Here is a 22,720-nt window from a genome sequence, read left to right as displayed (position 1 = left end):
CTCCCCCTATCCATATTCACCTACTGCTTCTATTCCTTCTCCTCCTTTACCTACTACCAAATTCCAGTCCCCCATGACTATTAAATTTTCATTTCTCTCTCTTCATCTGTGGAGCTCGTTGCCACATAAACTCGTACTACTGTGTTGTGGATGTGGACTTCGTGTCTTCTTTGTTACAATAAAGTGTTCACTATGCTGAAACTTCCTAGCAGATTAAAACTGTGTGCCGGACCGAGACTCGAACTCGGGACCTTTGCCTTTCGCAGGCAAGTGCTCTACCAGCTGAGCTACCCAAGCACGACTCACGCCCTGTCCTCGCAGCTTTACTTCTGCCTGTACCTCATCTCCTACCTTCCAAACTTTACAGAAGCTCTCCTGCGAACCTTGCGGAACTAGCACTCCTGAAAGAAAGGATATTGCGGAGACATGGCTTAGCCACAGCCTGAAGGATGTTTCCAGAATGAGATTTTCACTCTACAGCGGAGTGTGCTTCTGTAAAGTTTGGAAGGTAGGAGACGAGGTATTGGCAGAAGTAAAGCTGTCAGGATGGGGCGTGAGTCGTGCTTGGGTAGCTCAGTTGGTAGAGCACTTGCCCGCGAAACGCAAAGGTCCCAAGTTAGAGTCTCGGTTTGGCACACAGTCTTAATCTGCCAGGAAGTTTCATAACTGCACACACACTCCTCTGTAGAGTGAAAATCTCATTGTGTTCAGTATGCTGTTCGTTGTAGCTTATCCACATTCCATTTTTTAAATTCACTATTAAACCTAGTCCTGCATTACCTCTATTTGATGTTGTATGTATAACCCTATGTTCACCTGATCAGAAGTCCTGTTCCTCCTGCCACTGAACTTCACTAACTCCCACTATATCTAATTTTAACCTATCCATATCCCTTTTGAAGTTTTCTGATGTACCTGCCGGATTACGGTATCTGAAATTCCATACTTCGTTCCATAGAACGCCAGTTTTGTTTTTCCTGATAAAGTCGACCTCCTGAGTAGTCCTCGCCGAGAGATCTGAATGTGGGACTATTTTACCTCCAGGAAGATGCAGTCATCATTTAACCATACAGTAGAGCTGCATGCCCGCCGGGGAAAAATTTGCGTGTTACCACCATTCATATGTTAGCTTAATTATTCATATTTATGGGTGTTGTTGCAAGTGAATTAAGATACAATACATGAACTAAGGTGTGATTAATTGGAAGAATAATGAGGCTTTATCATTGTTTCCAAACGTAACAAAATATGATTGTTTGAAATTGAGATTTGGCCATCATAGTACCATTATAAATGTGAATTGAGACATTGTGCCTTAAAATTGAGATTTGGCCATCATAGTACCATTATAAATGTGAATTGAGACATTGTGCCTTAATAAGAAAATGCTTCTTCTTCTTTTGTACAGTAGTTTGTACATATTATGGTAAAATTAAAGAAAGTTAAGCTCAGAGATGAATAAGCATTCAACTTTCTTGCTGTGAGTGATGGAAAAGGAAGAGGGACAAATTATGCTGGTATAAACTTCTCCCAGAGAAGAAATTCTGGCATACTGGAGGATAAAAATGTTCCAATGTTACTGAAAGGCAGAATTCTGATGAAACTGTAGTTCAGGGTGTTGTGATTTGAGTGAATGGATTTATCATCGCCAAATTTTAGAATCCACATTGATGGCGAAAAAGCCTCTATTTTGTATATGTCCCCCACTTCGTAATGTAAAAGTTAGACTGAAGGCTATCCAGTAGGTTAATGGTAGTTTAAATTTGTTATACTCTATATCATGTTTTTTATTGTTATTGTTTTAGTGGGAGCTCCTCAAGTAGTGATGACAACTTCAAGTCACTGAAGGTTACATCCAAAGTTCGTGCAACTGCTCGTATTGCTGATAGGTTGAATATGAAGAACAGAAACTTAAATAAAGGAAAAATAGGAAAAGCTAAACAAAATAATAAACTGTAAGTCTAAGTTTACTAATGCATTTGCTTCATTTATATTACTGATACTGTATTTGCACTAATGAGTCAAAAGATTGTGACAGCTTTCTTAACTCTCTCGCTGCTGCGGACGTGTATAACGTCCAACCACACCATTCTCCAAATGCTGTGGATGTGTATATGTGCGCTGCTTGGGTTTTCTTACAGTACTATAGATGTTTGTGTGTGTCCTGCACTGCTGACTTCTCAGTGCTTCAGACGAATTACTTCTGTATCTCAGTGAATTAAGATGTGTCGAGTATTTATCATACAACACACATGCCTATCATTTGCATAAAACCTCATTTCAATACCCTGTATCGTTTGAGATATGACAATTGCTATGACCACGATTTGTGAAACACAAGGAATTCAATGGGTACATCATGCGCTACCATTAATCGGGTATAAAACCCAATAACTTGAGAAGAAAATGAGATATCGTTCTGCTCACAATTTTAAATGAAATCTCAATATCTTACGTGCATTTCATTTCCTGCAGTGTAAGAGCTAAAATTGACCATACACACAGGTTACGCTTAGTGTTTCTACCTCTGCAAACTCTTTAAAATTGCATGCAGTGTTTTTCTTAATTTGATGTGGTGCTGTATGTATGACAGATAATGAAAAGAAATTCAGTTCTTTATCAAGTGAAGATACCAGATGGTAAGATGTGCAAAAATCAGATTTTTTCAGGCAATAGTTTTTAAAAAATTGGATGATAAATACATCATATCGGCCAGAATGTCATCTCTCAGCACAGAATGCAGGGAACACATCTGTAGCTATGTGCATGGCATGGACCCGAGAAGTCCTTTGTACGTTTTTGGTAAAGCCCTGTGTTTGACAAGTTGGACTGAATGATGTGCTCAAGAACACTTTTGCCTGCACCAGCATAGTACTCTGTTAGATCTGCCAGAGCATCACATATTGTGCTTCACTGAGAAGAGTAATATCAGAGATGTGTTAAGAGACCTAGAAGCCAAACACCTAGTATCCTATGTGGTTTCACACCCTGCCAACCCCTTCCCATGGATACTCGCGATAACGGCCTGTGAACAGGTGACAAGTTTTGCCATTTCCAGGAGCTTGCTCCCATGTGGCAGGCTGTAACAACCTTTGGCAGAATCAATGATTCCAATGGCTTTCTCCATTTGCAGACACTGTCATCACTAGTTTGATTCCCCATATGTCTGTGCTCTGCTTAAATACTGAGTCGTGCACCTGCAATGCGACGGGGGATGCTCTATCTTCGGAAGAGTAGTCATAACATTTTAAACATGTGTACATTTTAAACATAATGTGCAAAGCAATTAATTGTGAACACAGCATGTAGGAATATGATGATTTGTGTTGCACCAAAGAGATATTGTCTGGTTCTGTCTTTGAATTTGTGTTTTTGTTATTAAAATTTAAATATTTTTATATTGTAGCAGAGGCCGTGATGTTTATTGTTCAATCTTCTAAGAAAAAAGCGGCTGCAGTTAAATACGTATGAGTGTAGTTTCTTATAATCCATTAGTGGCAAAAATTAATGGTATTGAAGTGACGTGCATATAAGAATGCAGCTGTGAGAATCGTGCGCAGAGAATGAGAGAGAACTCTTAGTAATGGTGCCAGTGTGTGGTCAGTCTGTCCCACACTTTATGCTCCAGCCAAGGTGTACCCTTATAACTGGCAATACCGAGCCAAGGTGTACCCTGATAACTGGTGTGAATGCCACATTTGACCATTATTTATCCTTATAGCTCTCCCTAGAAAAATGCATATGCTTTGAAAACTGCCGCTGTCACCTCTAGTCTTATTACATGTCATATTTGCTTACATCATACTAAAGTTCCTTAGTACCTTCACTGTACCTAATACTGCTCCTTGCCACGATGGGTGTACTTTCTTGTAATCTGTTAGTGGCAACAATGTATGATACTGCCTGCACACCCCTGTAACAGCTATCATGTATTACCGTATTTACTCGAATCTAAACCGCACCTGAAAAATGAGACTCGAAATCAAGGAAAAAAATTTTCCTGAATCTAAGCCGCACCTGAAATTTGAGACTCGAAATTCAAGGGGAGAGAAAAGTTTTAGGTCGCACCTCCAAATCGAAACAAAGTCGGTCCATTGTAATATGAGACACAATTTAGGTTGAATGAATGACGATACAGCTACAGTAGTTTGGTTCGAGTCATAAGCTTAGCAATTAAGCTTTACCAGGTAGCCATTGCTATGCGTCAGGCGCTCCGTCCATATTTATACGGGTACCCTTCCTTTTTCACGTGCTTCGTCTGGTTTGAATTGATTGATTATTTTTCTTTGATCTGATAAGTGCCGTTCTCTTTGCTATAGGTGTTTACGTCACTCTAAGCTGAAAATGCATTACCGTGTCATGCATTGTTTGTCGCATTCTGATAATGAGTGTTTACGGCCTGTCGCCGCTCATGGCATGGCTTGCTTGCTTTTGTGCACGCTACCGCCACTTACAATTTAAAAAAAAAGAGAGAGGAATTGTCTCATTAGCGAAACAATGACAAGAGACTGCTATTTGTTGTTACTTCCACTGCTGCTTTCTTTGATAATGATCAACAAGAACCAAATAATAGACTGCGAATGATAGATGATGTTCTGAACGAGAGTTTAGCGAAAAATTTTCTCCGTTTGAAAATCTTTGCAGACGCCTCTTTAGTACATTACGTTCTGCCCAGAAATTAGTCGTCTTAGATTTAAAAATCTAGTCAATTCATTTCTGACTGTATCACTATTAGGCATAAGAATAATACCAATATAAACATGACATTATATGTATATCCTTCCACATTTGCTGTTGTCTCACTCTAGTTTCGTAGTTTATTAGGCAGGCAGGATTTAAATGAAATAGCAGCAAACACGAAACATGTGATTCACAATTCATAGAAGTTCCGATTAGCAACTACCTCTTCTCGCAGGTAGGAAAAAATTCAGAACGTAGAGTTGGCCATATTGACAAACATCCCAAACAGTATTGCCAGTCGGATTTTCGTAATACATTGAAATGCTGCTACATTCAAAGAGGAACAATACGGAATTTGTATTTACTTCGTCGGATAATGTATGAAAATGCAGTGGTCGAAACTCGGGGGCGGAGAAAAAAGCTCGTCTTCCACCTTTATTTTTAAATTTATTTACTGACGCAGAGGTTTTGGCGCCAGTATTTATCTTTGTGCCTACAAAGCATGCCTGTGTGGTGCTACATATATTCGATGGCAGAAGTTAGTTGTGGCGGCACGCACCAACATTTTTCAGAACTTCCACTTGCTTTGCACTCGATTCTAAGCCCCAGGCGGTTTTTTGGATTACAAAAACCGGAAAAAAAGTGCGGCTTAGATTCGAGTAATACGGTACTGTTTCAAATAAAGGGATCAGCGGGATAATTGCTAATCCTGAAGAGTGTGTTTTAATATATTGCGTGTTATAACTTATATTGGAGTAAAACCAAAGACAAGAACACATATACAACAAAGCAAAACAATTTATATTGTAGACAAAATCAAACAGTGAAAACCCACAGTGAAATAATGACAATATTATGTAAAAGATAGATTGCTACTCACCGTATAGCGTGTTGAATCGCAAATAGGCACAACAAAAAGACTGTCAAACAAGTAAGCTTTTGGCCAAAAATGCCTTCATCCGAATTAGACAATGTACACACATACATCCTCAAGCAAACACAACTTGCACACACGACCACAGAGTCTGGGTGCGGAGAGCAGGCTGGTTCAGTCTGTGGTCATGTGTGTGTGAGTTCCGTTTGTGTGTGTGTGTGGGGGGGGGGGGGGGGGATCGCACATGTTGTCTAATTTGGATGAAGGCCTTTTTGGCCAGAAGGTTACTTTTTGACAGTCTTTTTGTTGTGCCCATTTGCGACTCAACATCTCCACTGAACAGTGTATCTTATAATGATGTCATTATATTGTAGACAACACTTCCTAGTTATGCATATGGAGCTACTTGTTAAGTATGTGGTGCATTTGAAAACACCAGACTATCTGATAAGTTTCATCCTCCCAAAATTGATGGTTAGCACTTTTTCCTCTTGCCAGTTCAAAAGTCCATTCCATGTGAATGTCCATGTGCTCTACAAAAATATTTGATTTGTTAATGTGCACTGTCAAGAATAAATGGTTTCCAGAGATGCCCACTAACAAAGTCTGTGAGGTTTCCCAACCATCACAAATGTAAAAGTGGTTCATTTTGGATCCAAAGTTGGTTGCATTTGAATGAAATCTACTTGTGATATTTTATGTTTGCATTTGGTTTTACTATTTAATATAGTACCCTAAATTTATTACTGTAATTTTCAGATTAAAAAGAATATATATTTTCCCAACTTGTCATCCTAAAGAATGTGGGATCACATTAATTTCCCAGATGAATCTTTGGTAGTTGTGTTGTTGTTCTGTAACTTCTACAGAAAGTTAAAATTATTGTTAGGCCACTTTAATGTGACAGTTGTTAGATGGTGGTGTTTCGATCTGTTAATGTAAAATATCAGTAGAGATCAGTTTTTATTAATTGGTATAGGTGTAACTGAGCAAGGATTTCTGGATCTTAAGAAATTGTAATGCTAAATTGTTTGGCTTCGTAATAATGCTTCTTAATTTCTTACTTTGTATGTAGTTCGCAATGTTCATTCATCTCATTGAACGTCAGTAGTTTTTTAGTTCATGTATACAGTTTGTTTACATAGTATTTCCATTTACACTTCATCAGGTTGTTTTCCTGTCACTCATTGTAATTTCCAACATTTGTTTCTCCATTGCGCTCTGGCAAGACTTTATTTTTGAATAATTTCCACGCAAGTATGTAATTCACTACCATACGTCAGATTGGTAATATGAATTGTAAAATTTCCTTTTCAGTTGCATTGGAAGCTTAGTGAGAAAAGCTATATGTACCCTTCTGTTTCTTTTCTTGTCATGTGGTTGTCTTTGTGATTTATGAATTGGATAGTTTTAACAGACCTTACAAATAAGAAGGGCTCCCTAAAAGAATACAAAGTAAGTGACATGGATGCAGGGGACAGGTGTAGTGCTCGGCAGGGTGTATATGCCCCCGGGATAGCTGGGAAAAACCTGCAATTTTTTTAGAATTTCAGGAATTACTCATTGTTTTGGATTTCAGTTAAATTTTTGTCCTTTTGTCTGGGAAGAAGTGATACTCATAATTGCAGCAATAAGACGTAAACGACAGAATAACACCAGAATGAAACTTCAATTGCAAAGAAATGTGCCATGTACAACAACAAAACACAGTGCACATTTTGCTGTCAGCCAACAGCAAAATGTTTCAAAGGCTTCAGGATGAAGACTATGCAGTGGTTCATAACAATAAACTGCTTTTGATGAGCATGACATCACAACTGTTTGTTTCTAAAGGGCCTCACACATTAGCGCCAGATCGCAGCGATTAGTCACTTGGGCATCCAATTGCTTTGTAGATTGCACTTGTGGGGGCAGCTTGAAATGATCAGTTGCTGATCTCTGGTCAGCTTGGAAATCCCAGGCAATCAGATGGATTGCTTGCAACTTGCATTATGCAATATGACTGTGATTCATTTCTTTATTAAGCATGACTATGCAGTTTTGTTTCATCTCACTTTGTCCACATTGAGTAAGAAATTTACATTAAAATGTAAAGTTGTCCAGGGACCACAAACTGCTCTGAGAAGTGGAAGCTGGAGGTGCCATTTATATTAAGAAATAATACAAAATACACTTTCAGATTTCACAGTGATTACCATTTTGAAGCTTGTGCTATAGAACTACAATTGCTGATAAGATCAGTCGTCATGCAGTGAGCTCCTTCTTAAGATTATGAGTTATTTATGAAATAAATATATGCATTTTACAGTTTTTAAATTCTAAACAGAGTAACAAATGTACCTGCTGCAGTGTTATAATTTGTGTGCAGGGCAAATCTGTTGTACAGTTATACTCATTCCCTTGTCATTTCATATAAACTAACTCTACCTCATATAGTTTATAACAAGAGTTACCGTAATCAATAGTTCTGCTGTTGACAGCATTTCTATATACACATTGAGTAAATTGTGTAAATGCTTGGAGTTAAATTATAAGACAAATGAGGTCAAGGTGAATGACTAATTACAGGTGACATCGCATTCGGCTGATCGCTGTGGCGCCCTTGTTAGGTCGTGGGAAAATATTGAGAGTGGTGGATTGAGAAGCATTACACTGAAAGTAAATTTTTGTTTACGCAAGATGAATTACGTTATGTGTGAGAATGTGCAATGAATTTCTTATACAGGGTGTATATGACCCGGGAGATCCGGCAAAAACCCGGGAATTTTTTTCATCCGGGGAAAACTGGGAATTTTTTAGAATTCCGGGAATTTTTCATTCTTTTAGTTTTCAGTTAATTTTTTGTAACATTGACTGGTAAGAACCAATACTCTAACAAAGGATATTACTGTATCTCGCTACTTCAGAATAATACTGCAGCAATAGAACATGAAAGAGAGGGGGGGGGGGGGGGGGGGATAATTAAACTAAGTTGCCAATGAAATGAAATGCGCCATATACAGCAACGAAACAAAGTGCTCACACAAGCGTCTGCCAACAGCAAAAGGTGTCAACGGCTTTAGGAAGACAACGCAATGCTTCATAACAACAAATTACTTCCAATGAGTGTGATGTCACAACTGTTTGCATTAGATTCGTTTGAGCAGTTGAGTTGCGTATGAGTAGTTCCTTCTCCTGCTTCTAGCTGCAGAAGTGTGGCAGTTAGGTGTACAAGCAATAGCGGCAAACAGCCAGATGCTACCCAGAAAAAATTTTACTGGCACGCTAAGCTGTCAAGATTCATGCATGTGCACCGGGCCTGGATATAGGGGTCGGGGGGCTTCCAGGGATGTCTGCCCTGGGTGGCAATTTCTTCTGTTGGGGGAGGGGAGAGGGGGGGAAAGACCTTGTTTCACAAAGCACCTGGTATCCAGCACACATCGGTCTATCGATTATTCATATGATTTTGAAATGCTTCCCTGTTGAATAACAGGTAAGAAAGATTACGTATTATCTTCTCGGTATAACCAAGAAATTGAAATTTTGGCAGAAAATTTTTGCCAGAACGCTACACTGGTAAGGGCCAGTTGTACAGTCCCCGGCTAGCAGTCACTAAAGTTCTACTCTGGGAGTAACACGGAAAACACGTTGTACGAACACATAATAATGCCTAACCGGAGAATAAACTCGGGATCACTAAACCGGTGATTGTGGCAGGGAGAATAAGTTTTAACCCTGGCAGGAATAGTTACAGAATTAGTGATGACTAGATTGTTTGTTAGAACGAGGAAGGAGAAGCAATGGGGACATCACACAAATTATGTAAGAATATGACTATTCCCAAATTTATATAAAAAATTTGTACTACTGCTTTCCGATCTCGTGCTTCAGAAGCTAGAGCGTATGAATGAAATGTGAGACTATTTCCTAACATGAAACTTTTTTCTTTTAGTAGGCCTAATAGGCATTTGATATTGGTACTTCGTGATTATATTCTGTCGTGTTATAAAAATGACCATTTGTGCCAAAATAGTGGCAGTGTGTGTTACAATTACTGCAATATTAGGCAGACCTATTTCGTGTTATCTAGCAGACAGTGACAAAATACACATAATCAGATCGAGAAAGCACACTAGTCTTGGGTACTATTCATAGGTATTAATAGTTTTTTCAGTATTAGACGATGTAGCAAAACCTTTAACAAACTTTGATGAGCTAATGGATCCTTTCCCAAAAGGAAAGCACGCCATGTAAAGCTGTACTAAGGTTAGTGAGAAAAGCAATGCTAGGGCTTAAAGATTGAAGAAGTGAGTACTGTCTTGCTCGTCTATTGTCTTTACTGGTTTTATGTATCCTATATTTAATTTTATGTCACACAAAACATCAAGGTATTAGCTAACAGCCAATAAAGAGTGCAAATTTTGTGAAGAGTTCCTGTTCTCCCGGTTACAAATAATCCCATCCAGTATTTATTGAGAGTTTTTTTTTCAGCAGAGGCAGGTTGTCAAACTGGCCAGCTGAGAGCAGGAGAAGCACAACAGGACATTTTAATTTCCACTGTCCTGAATACAGTTTGGCACCCATTACAAAATCTTACATGTTTCGAATTCCACAGAGCGAAATACAGTGACGTGCAATAGAAGAATGCTGTATGTGAAGAGGCATGGCACTGCACTTTGGCATATTTAAGACCAAAAATTTCCTCAAACGCATATGTTTTACGTATCAGACTCTTCAGAAAGATGTGCACTACAAAATATTTTTGAAAAGTCGATTTTTAAAATTTTTGGCGCCCTACCTTGAGGGCTTGAGGGAGGAGGGGCGCCACTATCTATTATTGCCCCGGTTCGGAAATATCGTAGATCCGGAGCTGATCCACAGAGCAGTATTAAGTTGTAATCGGGAGGTGGGTAGTCTCACGTGACCCGTGTTTACATTTAGTGAGTTTGCCGTTTCCTTTTCGTTTAATGCTCTCACATCAAATGAAAACAAAACGGATTTCTGTGGCCAGGAGCTATCAAGTCAATTAAAATACGTTTACGTAATTATGGAAGGCTAAAAGATGTTATTAGTTTCAGATTTTGTGTCCCCTTTCTGACAGCCAATCATTAGCCTAATCGCCTTGCAGAACAAAAATTATTTTTAACTTTGCAAAAAAAAATTTTGGCTTTAATTAATCTTTCCCACTGAGCCAGTCAATTTATTTGAAACAGTGTGTTAAATTCCACACTGTTGGCTAGTTTCCTCTGTTCGCTGCGTTTCAAGTGCACGTCTTCATCTTCTAGCACCTATGGCATTATGCTATAATAAAGAACCAAACATGAGATAATACAGTACTCGTACTCCAAGAAAATTTACATCCGAATCTGGACATATGAATGTGCGCTTTCAGCTGAATTATGCATTTTAGTATGGTACACGAAATTCCCGTGCTCTTGGAGTATCCTCTAATGTCTCATTTCGTTTATGGCATTATGTAAGGTCTTTTAATGTTTTACACGTTCCACGGGCTTCCTGCGTAGCTGCGCAAGCGCAGTTACACTTGTTATCTGGCGCTCTCTGGCAACTGCTGAAACGAACCTATTTCTAACAGGTCGCAGGAAAATTTTGCGAATGGTGGTTTGAAAACCGTTACTTTCAAAGTAAATGTGAGAATGTACAATGAATTTCTTAAATCACAGAGCGTTTGACTCTCATTTAAAAATCAGCTCTTTGACTACGATGATATAGAATAATTTAGAGCCCAGAAGATATGACTTTTATGTTATTAAAAATTTTATTGTCACATTTGTGTGATGTATCTTAAAGTGTAACACGTGTGAAAGCTTTTCTTTTCTTGTGGCAACACTATGTATATTAATTTAAACCATTAACTTTCCCTATATGTTTGTTTGCGCTACTTAACAGTGATGTTGCTATTGGCTGACTACATCACATGTCCTATGTTGTGAATGTCAGCTGTTATCGGCTGACGAGATAACATGATGTGAGCTATGACTGGCTTACAAAAGCGCATCACAATCTCGATTTCAATGCTTCGGAAAGTACCATGTGGTGTTTGGTGGAATTTATACTTTCGTAATACGAAAACACAGTGTACATGTCGTTGCATGTCAGAAACTTCCCAAAACGTGTTTTGCTACCTGAGTTTCTCTTGCTAAAGTGCTGGGAAATTCTACGGCGGTGTATAAAACCGTAACCATTCAAGAGACTGATAACTTTTGTAGTTCCGAGGAAAAATATACTCTCACTTAGCACGGAAAAAGTGTATTTTCACCCGAGAGGAAGTGTACTTTTAACTGGGAATTCTGGGAAAAATCCGGGAATCTTTTTTCCTTGTCCACGTATACACCCTGTTATATCATGGATAGTGTGATCCTCATTCAAAACTTAACACTTTAAGAATCAGCCACATAGAAAAATTTTGAACCTATAAGACCAGCCACTTGCGCCATTATTTAAAGTTTCTATGGCACATTTGTATTTGACTTACCTCAAAAGGGTAACACACGCTAAAAAAGACCAACATTATGTGTTAAAGGCTAGCTTTTCTTGTAGCTGTACTGTGTGCATGTGTCTTAACTTTTCCTATTTGTGTGTTCGTGCTACTTAATGGCAAGATAAAGTGCCATGAGCTTTGATTGGCTGATAAATGCATGTTGCAATTCAGATTTCAGTGCTTCGGGAGCAACCAAGTTGTATTTGGTGGAATTCATATTTATACTTTAATACGAAAATATGCAGTATACAAGGTTTTGTTTCCTAAAGTATCGGGGAGTTATAAGCCGGTGTATAAAGACACTACCATTCGAAGGACTGACAAGTTTTACAGCTCCAAGGGAAAGAATATTGTCACTTAAGACAGGAAAAAATGTACGTTCACCAGAAAGTGTGTTTACTGGGAAATCCACGAAAAATCCTCACTCCAGGGCAGGGTCCTTGGTATGTTGTAAAAGTGCATGTCACTGCTAGTGCCTCGTCTGTTATGATGATATGACAAGATTGTAACACACACACACACACACACACACACACACAAAGGTCTCGGCAGTGCTGCTGTTCCTTTTGTTTAGGTGTGTTGAAAGTGAGTGCTCTTTCTTCTGTCTAAAATGTATTGCATAACTGTCATTAGCACACATTGTTTATATTTCTGTAATATAAGTTTTATGTTTTTATATAAACTCAACCATGTTCGACTGATATATTATGCTTCTGTCTTCAGGTCAAAAAGCCATTTCTACTCTGAGTTTGGTTCTCAGTTCAATGGTAACGAGGATTTTGGTAGTTCGGAAAGACTGCAACAACGGGCAGCTCGTTTCAGCTCTAATTTTAAGGAATCTGAAGCTGCTTCACCAACGGATACTCCTCAACGGAAGAAGAAACCTCTCAGCCTTATAACAACAACAATACAAAATAATCTTTATTTTGTTGATTCAACTGGTGACCCAGACTTGAGCTCCTGTAGAATTGTGGGGACATGCCAGGATATTGAAAAACCTTACCTTCGTCTCACCTCAGTAAGTGCCATGTCTTCAAAGATTTTGTCTGTGAAGTATTTAGTGAAGAATTGTGGATGTTTATTTAAACAATGTGCTGCTGTTCACATAATTACATGGCACAGAAATGTCAAACGGGGTGTTGCAACAGCAAAGTTGTTTATAATTTGTAAAGTAATGTACAGAAAGTATGGTGGTGATAAACAATGTATTTTGCATTTCACAAGAACATTTATTATTGAGCGAGATGTTTAATTGTAGTGTTTTCACAACTGCTGCAGCTTCACAAGACTAGGCATCTTTTATTAAAGAGGTCTCTTCACATCAGTTTGTGACAGAAGCAAAAGATGCCTTCCTTTGAATGAAGCATGCAAACTGGAAACATAGCTTTAGAAAGTGTTTGTACCTTTTAGCTGTATGACATTCTGTTAATCGGAGTAACTTGAGATCATTGACCTTTTTAGAGTGTTTATGTTGCTTGGAAACATAATTTCTGTCTTCTTGATAGATTAAAATGGCAGTTGACCTCCCCACTCATCTGGAATTATGTTGTATGACTTACTAATTTATTGATTAAACCTGCCTTGTGTAAAATAAATTGTTTTGGTACATACTTGTAAATTTGAGATCTGCCACTGTCTTCATGGCTTCAGAACTGACATATGGGGTTTTGCTGTCTACTGTGGTTTGCATTTTCAGACTTCATTCTTTTCGTATAAAGATCATACACTCACCACTGTGTGTCCCAAACTTTGTCAACAGCTTCAACATGTGCTTCTTCAAGTATCAGTGCAGCCAAAACTCATTCTCGTCCCAAATAATAAGTAACATTTGCTATACAATCATTATGAAATTATAACTATTGTGCATGGTAATTTGAACAAATGAGTTACTTTACCATGTGGCAAAATCTAAATAAAATTCGCTGTGTGTGTGTGTGTGTGTGTGTGTGTGTGTGTGTGTGTGTGTGTCCTTTGATGCTAATATTGCTTTGTAGTTGTTTTAAAGGGAGTTTCCAATTTTCAAATCAGTTTTGTTCTTAAATAAATCATTTCATGTATGAATGTAGTTAGCTCCAGCTTAAATGTGATGTTCCATTCTGTTGTATAAAATCAGGGTTGCCACAAGTTCTGGAAATCAGGGAATTTCAAATGTGTCAGGGAAATTTGAAAAAACTCGGAAAAATCTCGGTTTTTTTCAGTAGCATGAAACTGTTGACTGAGATGTCACACTTCGTCGCTGGCTAGGTGCAGCTGAGTACGTGCGCCGCTTCCCTACTCTCTCATTCTTACTGCTTCTCTCCTTCACACCTCTCCCCTCAGGTTGCAGTCAGTGCTGCCACCACTACTTGCTGCTAGTCTAGCAGCTGCTGATGAGAGGCAGGGAAGCTTGAGGAGTGGTTTGTTTCGATCTGATTCTCAGTGAAAGTAGACATGGCAGTCATCCCCCCAGGGGGCTCACGGTCCTTCCGTGAGTACGTGCGTGGCGAGCACTGGGCCCCAAGCTATTGCAGCCTTCCTTCATTCCCGGCTGCATTTCCTTGCCCTTCCCCTCCTTTCCTGTCCTTGTTTATGTTGGCCCCGCTATCCTCCTGGTTATGTTGGCTTTGCAATTTGGTTTTGTTGCATAATTACCTCATCCTTTTGGCATTCTCTGGTCCCCCTCTGGGGTTTGACCTCCATTACTAAATTTCTATTCTGTAGTGTGAGCCATTTGGGGAAGAGCACCTCACCTAGTGTCTTCGGCGTGTGCCTTCCCAGTTCCTTTCTCCTTTTCCTTCACATTGTCGTCTGATGCTAGGGTACATAGCCAGCCTGTGGGTTGGGGTCGCTATGTACCCTTTTGGTTGAGCCCCCTGAAAACACAGGGATCACACTTCTGATACCTGAGCTGTGACCTCCTCATGTAAGCCTAGTAGTGGTTGCTTGTCGTCCTGGAGCATCAGAACTCCAGGCAATGGCCACCGTGCTAGACAGCCGTTGCTGTGGCTGGGTGGCACCCATGGGGGGAGCCCCTGATCGGAGTGGATGGTATCAGGGCGGACGCTATGCAACTGAAACACATATGGGTCCAGAACTCTGGCCATTGTTCTATGGTCGTCTCTTTGCATGGAAATGATTCTTTTAGTGCTGCTTCTTCTGCCCCTTCGGCCTTCCCTTCTATGGTTCCATGGCTATCGCCCTGGGAGGAGGGTCAGGCTCATCGGCTAGGGGCGAAACCTTTCCCCTGCTCTCTGATTTGCACCAGGACTGATGGGGATACTTGACCAATACCAAACCTTTATTTTTTGTGGAACAAATTGAAGACAAGTTTGGCAAAGTGAACTCTCTGACAAAGATGTGGTCGGGTTCGTTGTTGATCGAAACTGCTTCAGGTACCCAGTCTGCAGCCCTTCATGTCTCTGTAACCACCTTGGCACAATTCCTGTGTCCATTACCCCCCAGCAGTCTTTGAATTTAGTTCAAGGTGTAAATTTTCACAGGGACCTCATCCTTCAAACTGACGAGGAACTTCGGGACAATCTCGGGCGGCAGGGTGTTCACTTTGTTCGGCATGTTCAGAAGGGTCCGAAGGACAATCACATTATCCTGGCCTTTGAAGGGGATACCCTCCCTGAGGTGGTCAAGATTATGTGATGTGAAGCCGTACATCCCACCACCTATGAGATGTTTTAGGTGTTTGCATTTTGGACATGTCTTTCCACTGTTGGCAGGCCCCTCTCTGTGGTGACTGTGGATGTCCACTCCATGAGGGGGGGGGGGGGGTGAAATATGCTCACTATTTTTATATACTTGAATTTAGCATATTTCGTGACAGTACTCACTTTTCCGTGAAATGTTTATAAGATGATATTTGACTTTACTGTGTTGGCTTCAGTTGTCTAGTGAAAGTATGATTCCACAATGCTGTTTCGTCGGCTGCAGAAATGACCTGGTTCAATGCGTTTGCCTCATTTTTGATGCTTCAAATACCATTTCTTCGAGTGTGGTTCCTTCTTGATGTTTATATTAAAAAAATTAGTAACATAATTCATTTTTCCTATTCACTAGCAAATTATTATAACGGCGACCTGCACATTGTTCCACTGTCACACACACCTAGAGTTCACTGCCGACCGACTACAGTCAAAGAAGACTCCAGCGTCAGACATTTTACACAACACACAAGCTTCCACTTGTAACCAGTCTCTTTGATATTCTTCGTCACATCTACTAATATTAATCAATATGCTGTCACTCTCAAACATATAAGCAAATTAGCATAAAATAAGGCAAATTACAATTCACAAAAAAATATTCAGACAAAAATATAAGAAAACCTTTACAACTTCCCTCATTAGATTTGGTATCGACAACTCCGGTAGAAAATAACACATTTCCCAGATCCATTCCTGTGTTCCCTCTCCTGTGATGTGCTAATTGTTATGGCAATCATCCTCCACATTCACCGGATTGCCCAGAGTATAAGAAGGAAAAGAAGATACAGGAGTGTAAGTCCCTTGATCGTTTAACCTAGACTGAGGCTCGTAAGAAGTATTCACGTCTTCATCCTGTGTCCATGACGTCTAGCTATGCTTTAGTTACATCCTCACCGCTTTCTCCTCCTTCCTTACCCCAGTGCCGAATCACTCTCCTACCCCCCTCCACTGCATCTCCCTCACCCCCCCCCCCTTTGGGCGCCACTCCCCATCCCCAGCCGGAGAAGTGTCCCACTCCTTCGGCATCTGCCGGTCAAGGGCACCCCTCCCGGGATCCCCCTTCCCAGCACCTTCCAGGCCAAAGGTCTGCTGCCACACAACGACCACGAGAACCAAGGTCTGTGGGCCCCAGGTTGCCCAATCTCTTTCTGTTCCAGATCTTGCTGCAGCTGGCTCCTTTTTGCCACACAGCCCTCCTCGATCTCAAACAGAAGAGAAGAAGAAACATAAGTAACAGGACAAGGAGCCACCATCCACCTTCACAACCTGATTCTGACCTGTTGTTCATGGATGTCGCCCCTTCCTTGTTGGTGACGGGTTGTGACCTGGCGGCATGACTGGCTTCAGCCTATTCACCCCCCATTTGAATCATCATTCTGTGGTTATCCAATGAAATTGTAATGGATATTACCGTCACCTTCCAGAGTTGAAATCCCTTATTTCATTTTACTCTGCAGCTTGTGTGGTTCTACAGGAATCTCATTTTACTGATCATCACTCACCGACCCTCCGTGGGTTCCGTGTTTTCTGTCGAAATCGGGTCGCCCTCCTGCGGACCTCTGGTGGCGTTTGTATGTTGGTCCGTACAGACGTTGCTAGCACGTGGATTCCATTTCAAACTACATTGGAAATGATTGCTGTTAGGGTCCACCTGGACTCTGAGGTCACGGTTTGAAATCTTTATCTCCCTCCTGACAGGACTCTTACACCTGCAGCCTTCATTGCCCTTCTTCAGCAATTTCCTCCTCCCTTCCTCCTCCTCGGGGATTTTAATCCTCATCATCCCCTGTGGAGCAGTGCATTTCCATCTATTCGGGGTCTTCTCATAGACCAGTTTCTTGCAGATTACGACTTGTGCCTTCTTAATGATGGCTCCCCTACTCATTTCAGTGCCGGTCATGGTACCTTTTCTGCCATTGATCTTTCTCTTTCTTCTTCCTCCCTTCATTACACTGGTCACCACATGACAACCTTTGTGTTATTGACCATTTCCCGCTCCTCGATGGGCAGGTTACCTCTTTGGTCTTTCCAACGCGACAATTGGTGTCTATATACTGAACAGGTCATTTTTTTTTTCTCCCTCTTTGTTGGGCTGTATTGATGACGTCCTACGTGACGTGTCTGACGCGATTGTTCGCGCTGCTAGCCTTGCTATCCCGCGCTCATCTGGAACATTTCGCCGCCGGCAAGTCCCTTGTGTGAAGTACGGCCATTGCCATCCGTGATCGCCATCAAGCTTTTCAACACCTTAAGAGGCACCCATCGATTGCCAACCTTATTCCCTTTAAACACCTTCGCGCTAAGACCGTTGCTTAATCAAACAGAGCAAACGGATGTGTTGGGAACGCTTTGTTTCTTCCCTCGGTTCAGGGGTATGGGCTACAGTTTGCTCTCTCCAAGGTTGCCATCAGTAGTCTACCCTCCCGGGCCTTCACCTCCCAAATGGCCTTTGTATGGACCTGTTGATTCTTGCGGAACATCTTGTGACCCATTTTGCAACAGCATCAGCCTCCTATCTGGCCGCTTTCCTTCACCAGAAACATTGGGCCGAAGCTTCCGCCTTATGTTTCACCCCTTGTCAGTCAGAATCTTACAACGAACCTTTTACTGAATGGGAACTTTTTTCCACACTTTCTTCTTCTCATAATACAGTCCCTGGCCCAGAATTCTTTCATAACCAACTGCTTCAACATCTCAGTGCTCCACAAGGGCAACATCTTCTCCAGGTGTTTAACCGTATTTGGCTCCAGGGTGACTTCTCTTCTCAATGGAGGGATAGCATCGTGGTTCCTGTCCTTAAGCCTGTTTAGAACCCCATGTTTGTCGAAAGCTATTGGCCAATTAGTCTGACAAACATTGTTTGCAAGTTACTTGAACGGATTGTAGCCCGTCGACTCAATTGCGTCCTCGAATCTCGGGAGGTATTGACCCCTAACCAGTGTGGCTTCCGAGAGGGACGGTCTCTGATCGATCATTTACTTCGCGTGGTGTCCGCAGTTCGTCAGGCTTTTTCCCAGCGCCGCCATTTGGTTGCAGTATTTTCCGATCTTCGCAAGGCCTGTGACACGGCTTGGCACCATCACATCTTACTTACCCTTCATGAGTGGGGTCTCCGGGGCCCACTCCCGATTTTTATCCACCAGTTCATGTTCCATCGGTCCTTCAGTGTTCAGGTTGGTACTGTTTTTAGCTCTCCACAGACCCAGGAGAATGGCATCCCACAGGGTTCTGTATTGAGTGTACTTTTCCTCATTGCTATAGATGGACTTGTGGCGTCTGTTGGTCCTTTGGTCACCCCTGCTCTGTATGTAGACGATTTCTGCATTTGGGTTGGTTCCTCTTCGATAGACTCTGCAGAGCGGCAACTCCAGGGAGCTATACGGCATGCCTCTGCATGGAACATCTCTCACGGATTTCAATTCTCTCCTTTAAAATCACGGGTGGTACACTTCTGTCACCGTATACTACGGTCCACCCTGATCCGGTGTTCTATCTCGATGCACAATGATTACCTGTGGTTCCACAGTTCCGTTTCCTAGGTTTTCTTTTCGACAACACTCGCTTGGCTGCCTCATATCAGACTTCTGAAGGTAGGATGTTTCCGCAAACTCAATGTCCTTCGCTTCCTTTCCCACACCTCTTGGGGTGTGGACCGCTCCATTCTTCTCCGCCTTTATCAGGCTTTAGTGCTTTTCTCGCTTGGACTACGGTTGTCAAGTTTATGGTTTGGTTGCTCCTTCCACACTGCGCCTCCTGGATCCGGTCCACCATTGTGGTATCTGTTTGGCCACTGGTGCCTTCCCTACAAGCCCTGTTGATAGTCTCCTGCTTGATGCTGGGATCCCCCCCCCCCCCCCCTTTCTGTTCGGCAGTCCCAGCTTCTGGTTTCTTATGCAATCCTGTCTGTTCCTCTCCCACTCATCCTTCCTATTCTATCCTGTTCCCAGACCAAGGACATCGCCCACCTGATTCACGCCCTCAGGCGGGTTTACCAGTTGGTCTCCGCCTTGCGTCTCTTCGCCGTGGTTTTCAGCCTCCTTCTTTGTCCTGTCTCCCACGTTCCCTCACCAACACCCCCTCCCCCTTGTTTAGTTCCTCGGTCCTGGATTCGGAAAATCTCCACCAAGGTTCTAAAGATTCCGTTCCCCCGATTGTGTTCCGTTGCGTTTTCCTCCGAATTTTATGGGAGTTTTGGGGTGCTGTTGTTTTATGCGCAGATAGCTCTAAATCTGCTGCTCGTGTGGGATATGCCTTCACTTCCTTTGTTGGCACGAAAATCATCTCCTGCCACCTACATCTGGGGAGTTTACTGCGGAATTGATGGCAATTTGCCAGGCCCTTACCTTTATTAAACAGTCCCAACTCCACCGTGTTTTGCTATGTACAGACTCAATGAGTGGCCTTCAGGCTATTGACCAGTATTTTCCCGCCATCCCTTGGTCTCTGCCACCCATGACTGTCTCACTGATCTTCACCATACTGCTTGTTCCATTGACTTCCTTTGGGTCCCTGGCCATGTGGATATCCCAGTAATGAGCTTGCTGATTGTTTGGCTGGGGGAGCAGTCGCTTACACCCCCACCCCACCTGTTCTCTGTAACCCCTCCTGCAGTGGATTTACAGCTTCACATCAAATCCCACTTCCCACAATCATGATGGGTCGACTCTTGAGAGGCTACCTCCCTGTCTAATAAACTTCGTGCAATTAAGGTGACACCTGCTCTGTGGCGTTCTTTCTTCCGCCTCTTCTGAAAGGACTCAGCCACCCTGTGTCATCTCCGCATTGGCCATACCAGGCTGACCCTTGGTTTTCTTTTGTGTAATGAGCCACCCCCCCACTTTGTGGTTGTGGAGCCTTCCAGTCAGTAGACCACATTTTGGTGGAATGCCCCTTTCTTTTGGCTCTGCATATTAAGTACAGACTACCCCGCACTTTACATTTAATGTTGGCTGACGATTCCCGGATGGTCGAACTGGTTCTCAGTTTCCTCCGGAAAGTGGTTTTTATTCTCAGTTTTAAGGTTTTTAATCTCACCCTGGAGTAGGGGCAGGGCAGTGAGGGTTGGGGTGTCTCGCACTGTAAGCTGTGTTTGGAGATTCCAGACTCCCCTCCCTAGCCAAGATCCCTTTCCCTTCCCTTTTACTCTGTTTTTATATGTTTTTTTTAGAATTGGTTAGTCTCCTTTTACAGTATGCACTTCTACATTCTAGCTGTTGAACGCTTTTGAATGGCAGTTGGTCTTGCCTGTACTGCATCAGAGGTGGGATATTTCCTGCCTCTAGCATAGCCTTGGGGTTGCTGATGTGCTGACTTCCCTCATTTTATTTTACCATTGACAACACAACTACATTTTTACGTTTTTCAGCATTTTACCTTTTATCGTTTTGCCTTTTCTGAGATGTCAGTCTGTCTGAATGGACCACATTTGAAACAAGGGACTGGTGACCTTGCTGTTTGGTTCCTTCAACCCCAACCAACTAACCATGGCAGTCACGTGTGCATGAGTTGTGTCTGAGTGATTGTATGAATGTGTGTGCGCTCGTTTTTTGACTAAAGCTGTGGCCTAAAATTTAGTTGTGAGAGTGTCTTTTCTATGTACATGTCTGTGGCTCGGTGATTATCTTTACAGTGAGTTGCTACTTGTCCTCATTAATATTGATTCTCAGAGTATTTGCACAAGTTATCTGTTGCATGGGTGAGCACCATAGTCTCATTTCATGAACATGGTGTCTGTCTCACACATGAATAGCTGGCCACACAAGTTAAATTCCATGGTGGGCCAAAACCGCAGGCCGTTTCTGCGGGTATCGAGCCTGCCGATCTGAAGCCCATAGTTTCCCATTAATGTGTTAGCCCTGCCTGTCGGGACTAGTCTCACCGATCTGCCCCCAGACCAGGTCTGTCTGTGTGTGATGTAATTTGGTAGATTTTCATGGCTGGTTTATCCATTGTCCCAAGACTGTTGTGCTCCTCGGCAGGCCAGAGGCCACGGACAATTGACGTTAGGAATTAAGACTGTCTCACCCCAAGTACATTGTACAGTGCAGCGGTTTATAGACATTTTATTTATTCTAGTACATTTTGGCACTTGGCAAGTAGTTTATATATTAGAAAGTAGACGATAACAAGAAGAAAATTGTGGCAGTCACTGGCAGTTTGTACGTTAAGTACTCATGTATTTCTTTAAAGAAAAATCATACAATACCTGTAGAATATAATAGAGGGAAACATTCCACGTGGGGAAAATATATCTAAAAACAAAGACGATGTGACTTACCAAACGAAAGCGCTGGCACGTCGATAGACACACAAACAAACACAAATACACACACAAAATTCTAGCTTTCACAACCAACGGTTGCTTCGTCAGGAAAGAGGGAAGGAGAGGGAAAGACGAAAAGATGTGGGTTTTAAAGGAGAGGGTAAGGAGTCATTCCAATCCCGGGAGTGGAAAGACTTACCTTAGGGGGAAAAAAGGACGGGTACACACTCGCGCTCGCGCGCAGCGCTCGCGCGCGCACACACTCACATATCCATCCTCACATATACAGACACAAGCAGACATATTAAAAGGCAAAGAGTTCGGGCAGAGATGTCAGTCGAGGCGGAAGTGCAGAGGCCTCTGAACTTCCGCCTCGACTGACATCTCTGCCCAAACTCTTTGCCTTTTAATATGTCTTCTTGTGTCTGTATATGTGTGGATGGATGTGTGTGTGTGTGTGTGTGTGTGTGTGTGTGTGTGTGTGTGTGTGTGTGTGTGTGTGTGTGTGCACGCGCGCGGGTGTATACCCGTCCTTTTTTCCCCTTAAGGTAAGTCTTTTCGCTCCTGGGATTGGAACGACTCCTTACCCTCTCCTTTAAAACCCACATCCTTTCGTCTTTCCCTCTCCTTCCCTCTTTCCTGACGGAGCAACCGTTGGTTGCGAAAGCTAGAATTTTGTGTGTATATTTGTGTTTGTGTGTCTATCGACATGCCAGCGCTTTCGTTTGGTA

General features: G+C 42.0%; 1 protein-coding gene across 5 annotated transcripts in view; it reads left to right on the top strand.

The window, feature by feature from the left end:
• Window positions 1-22,720, top strand: part of LOC124790146 (leukocyte receptor cluster member 8) — a 72,409-nt gene that overhangs the window by 39,335 nt on the left and 10,354 nt on the right. For all 5 annotated transcript variants that reach the window (XM_047257738.1, XM_047257734.1, XM_047257736.1 and 2 more), the window contains 2 exons: window positions 1,806-1,955; window positions 12,756-13,050. In XM_047257738.1, the coding sequence (XP_047113694.1) occupies window positions 1,806-1,955; window positions 12,756-13,050 (445 nt within the window). The remainder of the gene's footprint in view (window positions 1-1,805; window positions 1,956-12,755; window positions 13,051-22,720) is intronic.

Source organism: Schistocerca piceifrons, chromosome 3, assembly GCF_021461385.2.
Source record: "Schistocerca piceifrons isolate TAMUIC-IGC-003096 chromosome 3, iqSchPice1.1, whole genome shotgun sequence".
Lineage (NCBI taxonomy): Eukaryota > Metazoa > Arthropoda > Insecta > Orthoptera > Acrididae > Schistocerca > Schistocerca piceifrons.
This window is presented reverse-complemented; position numbering and strand designations above follow the sequence as displayed.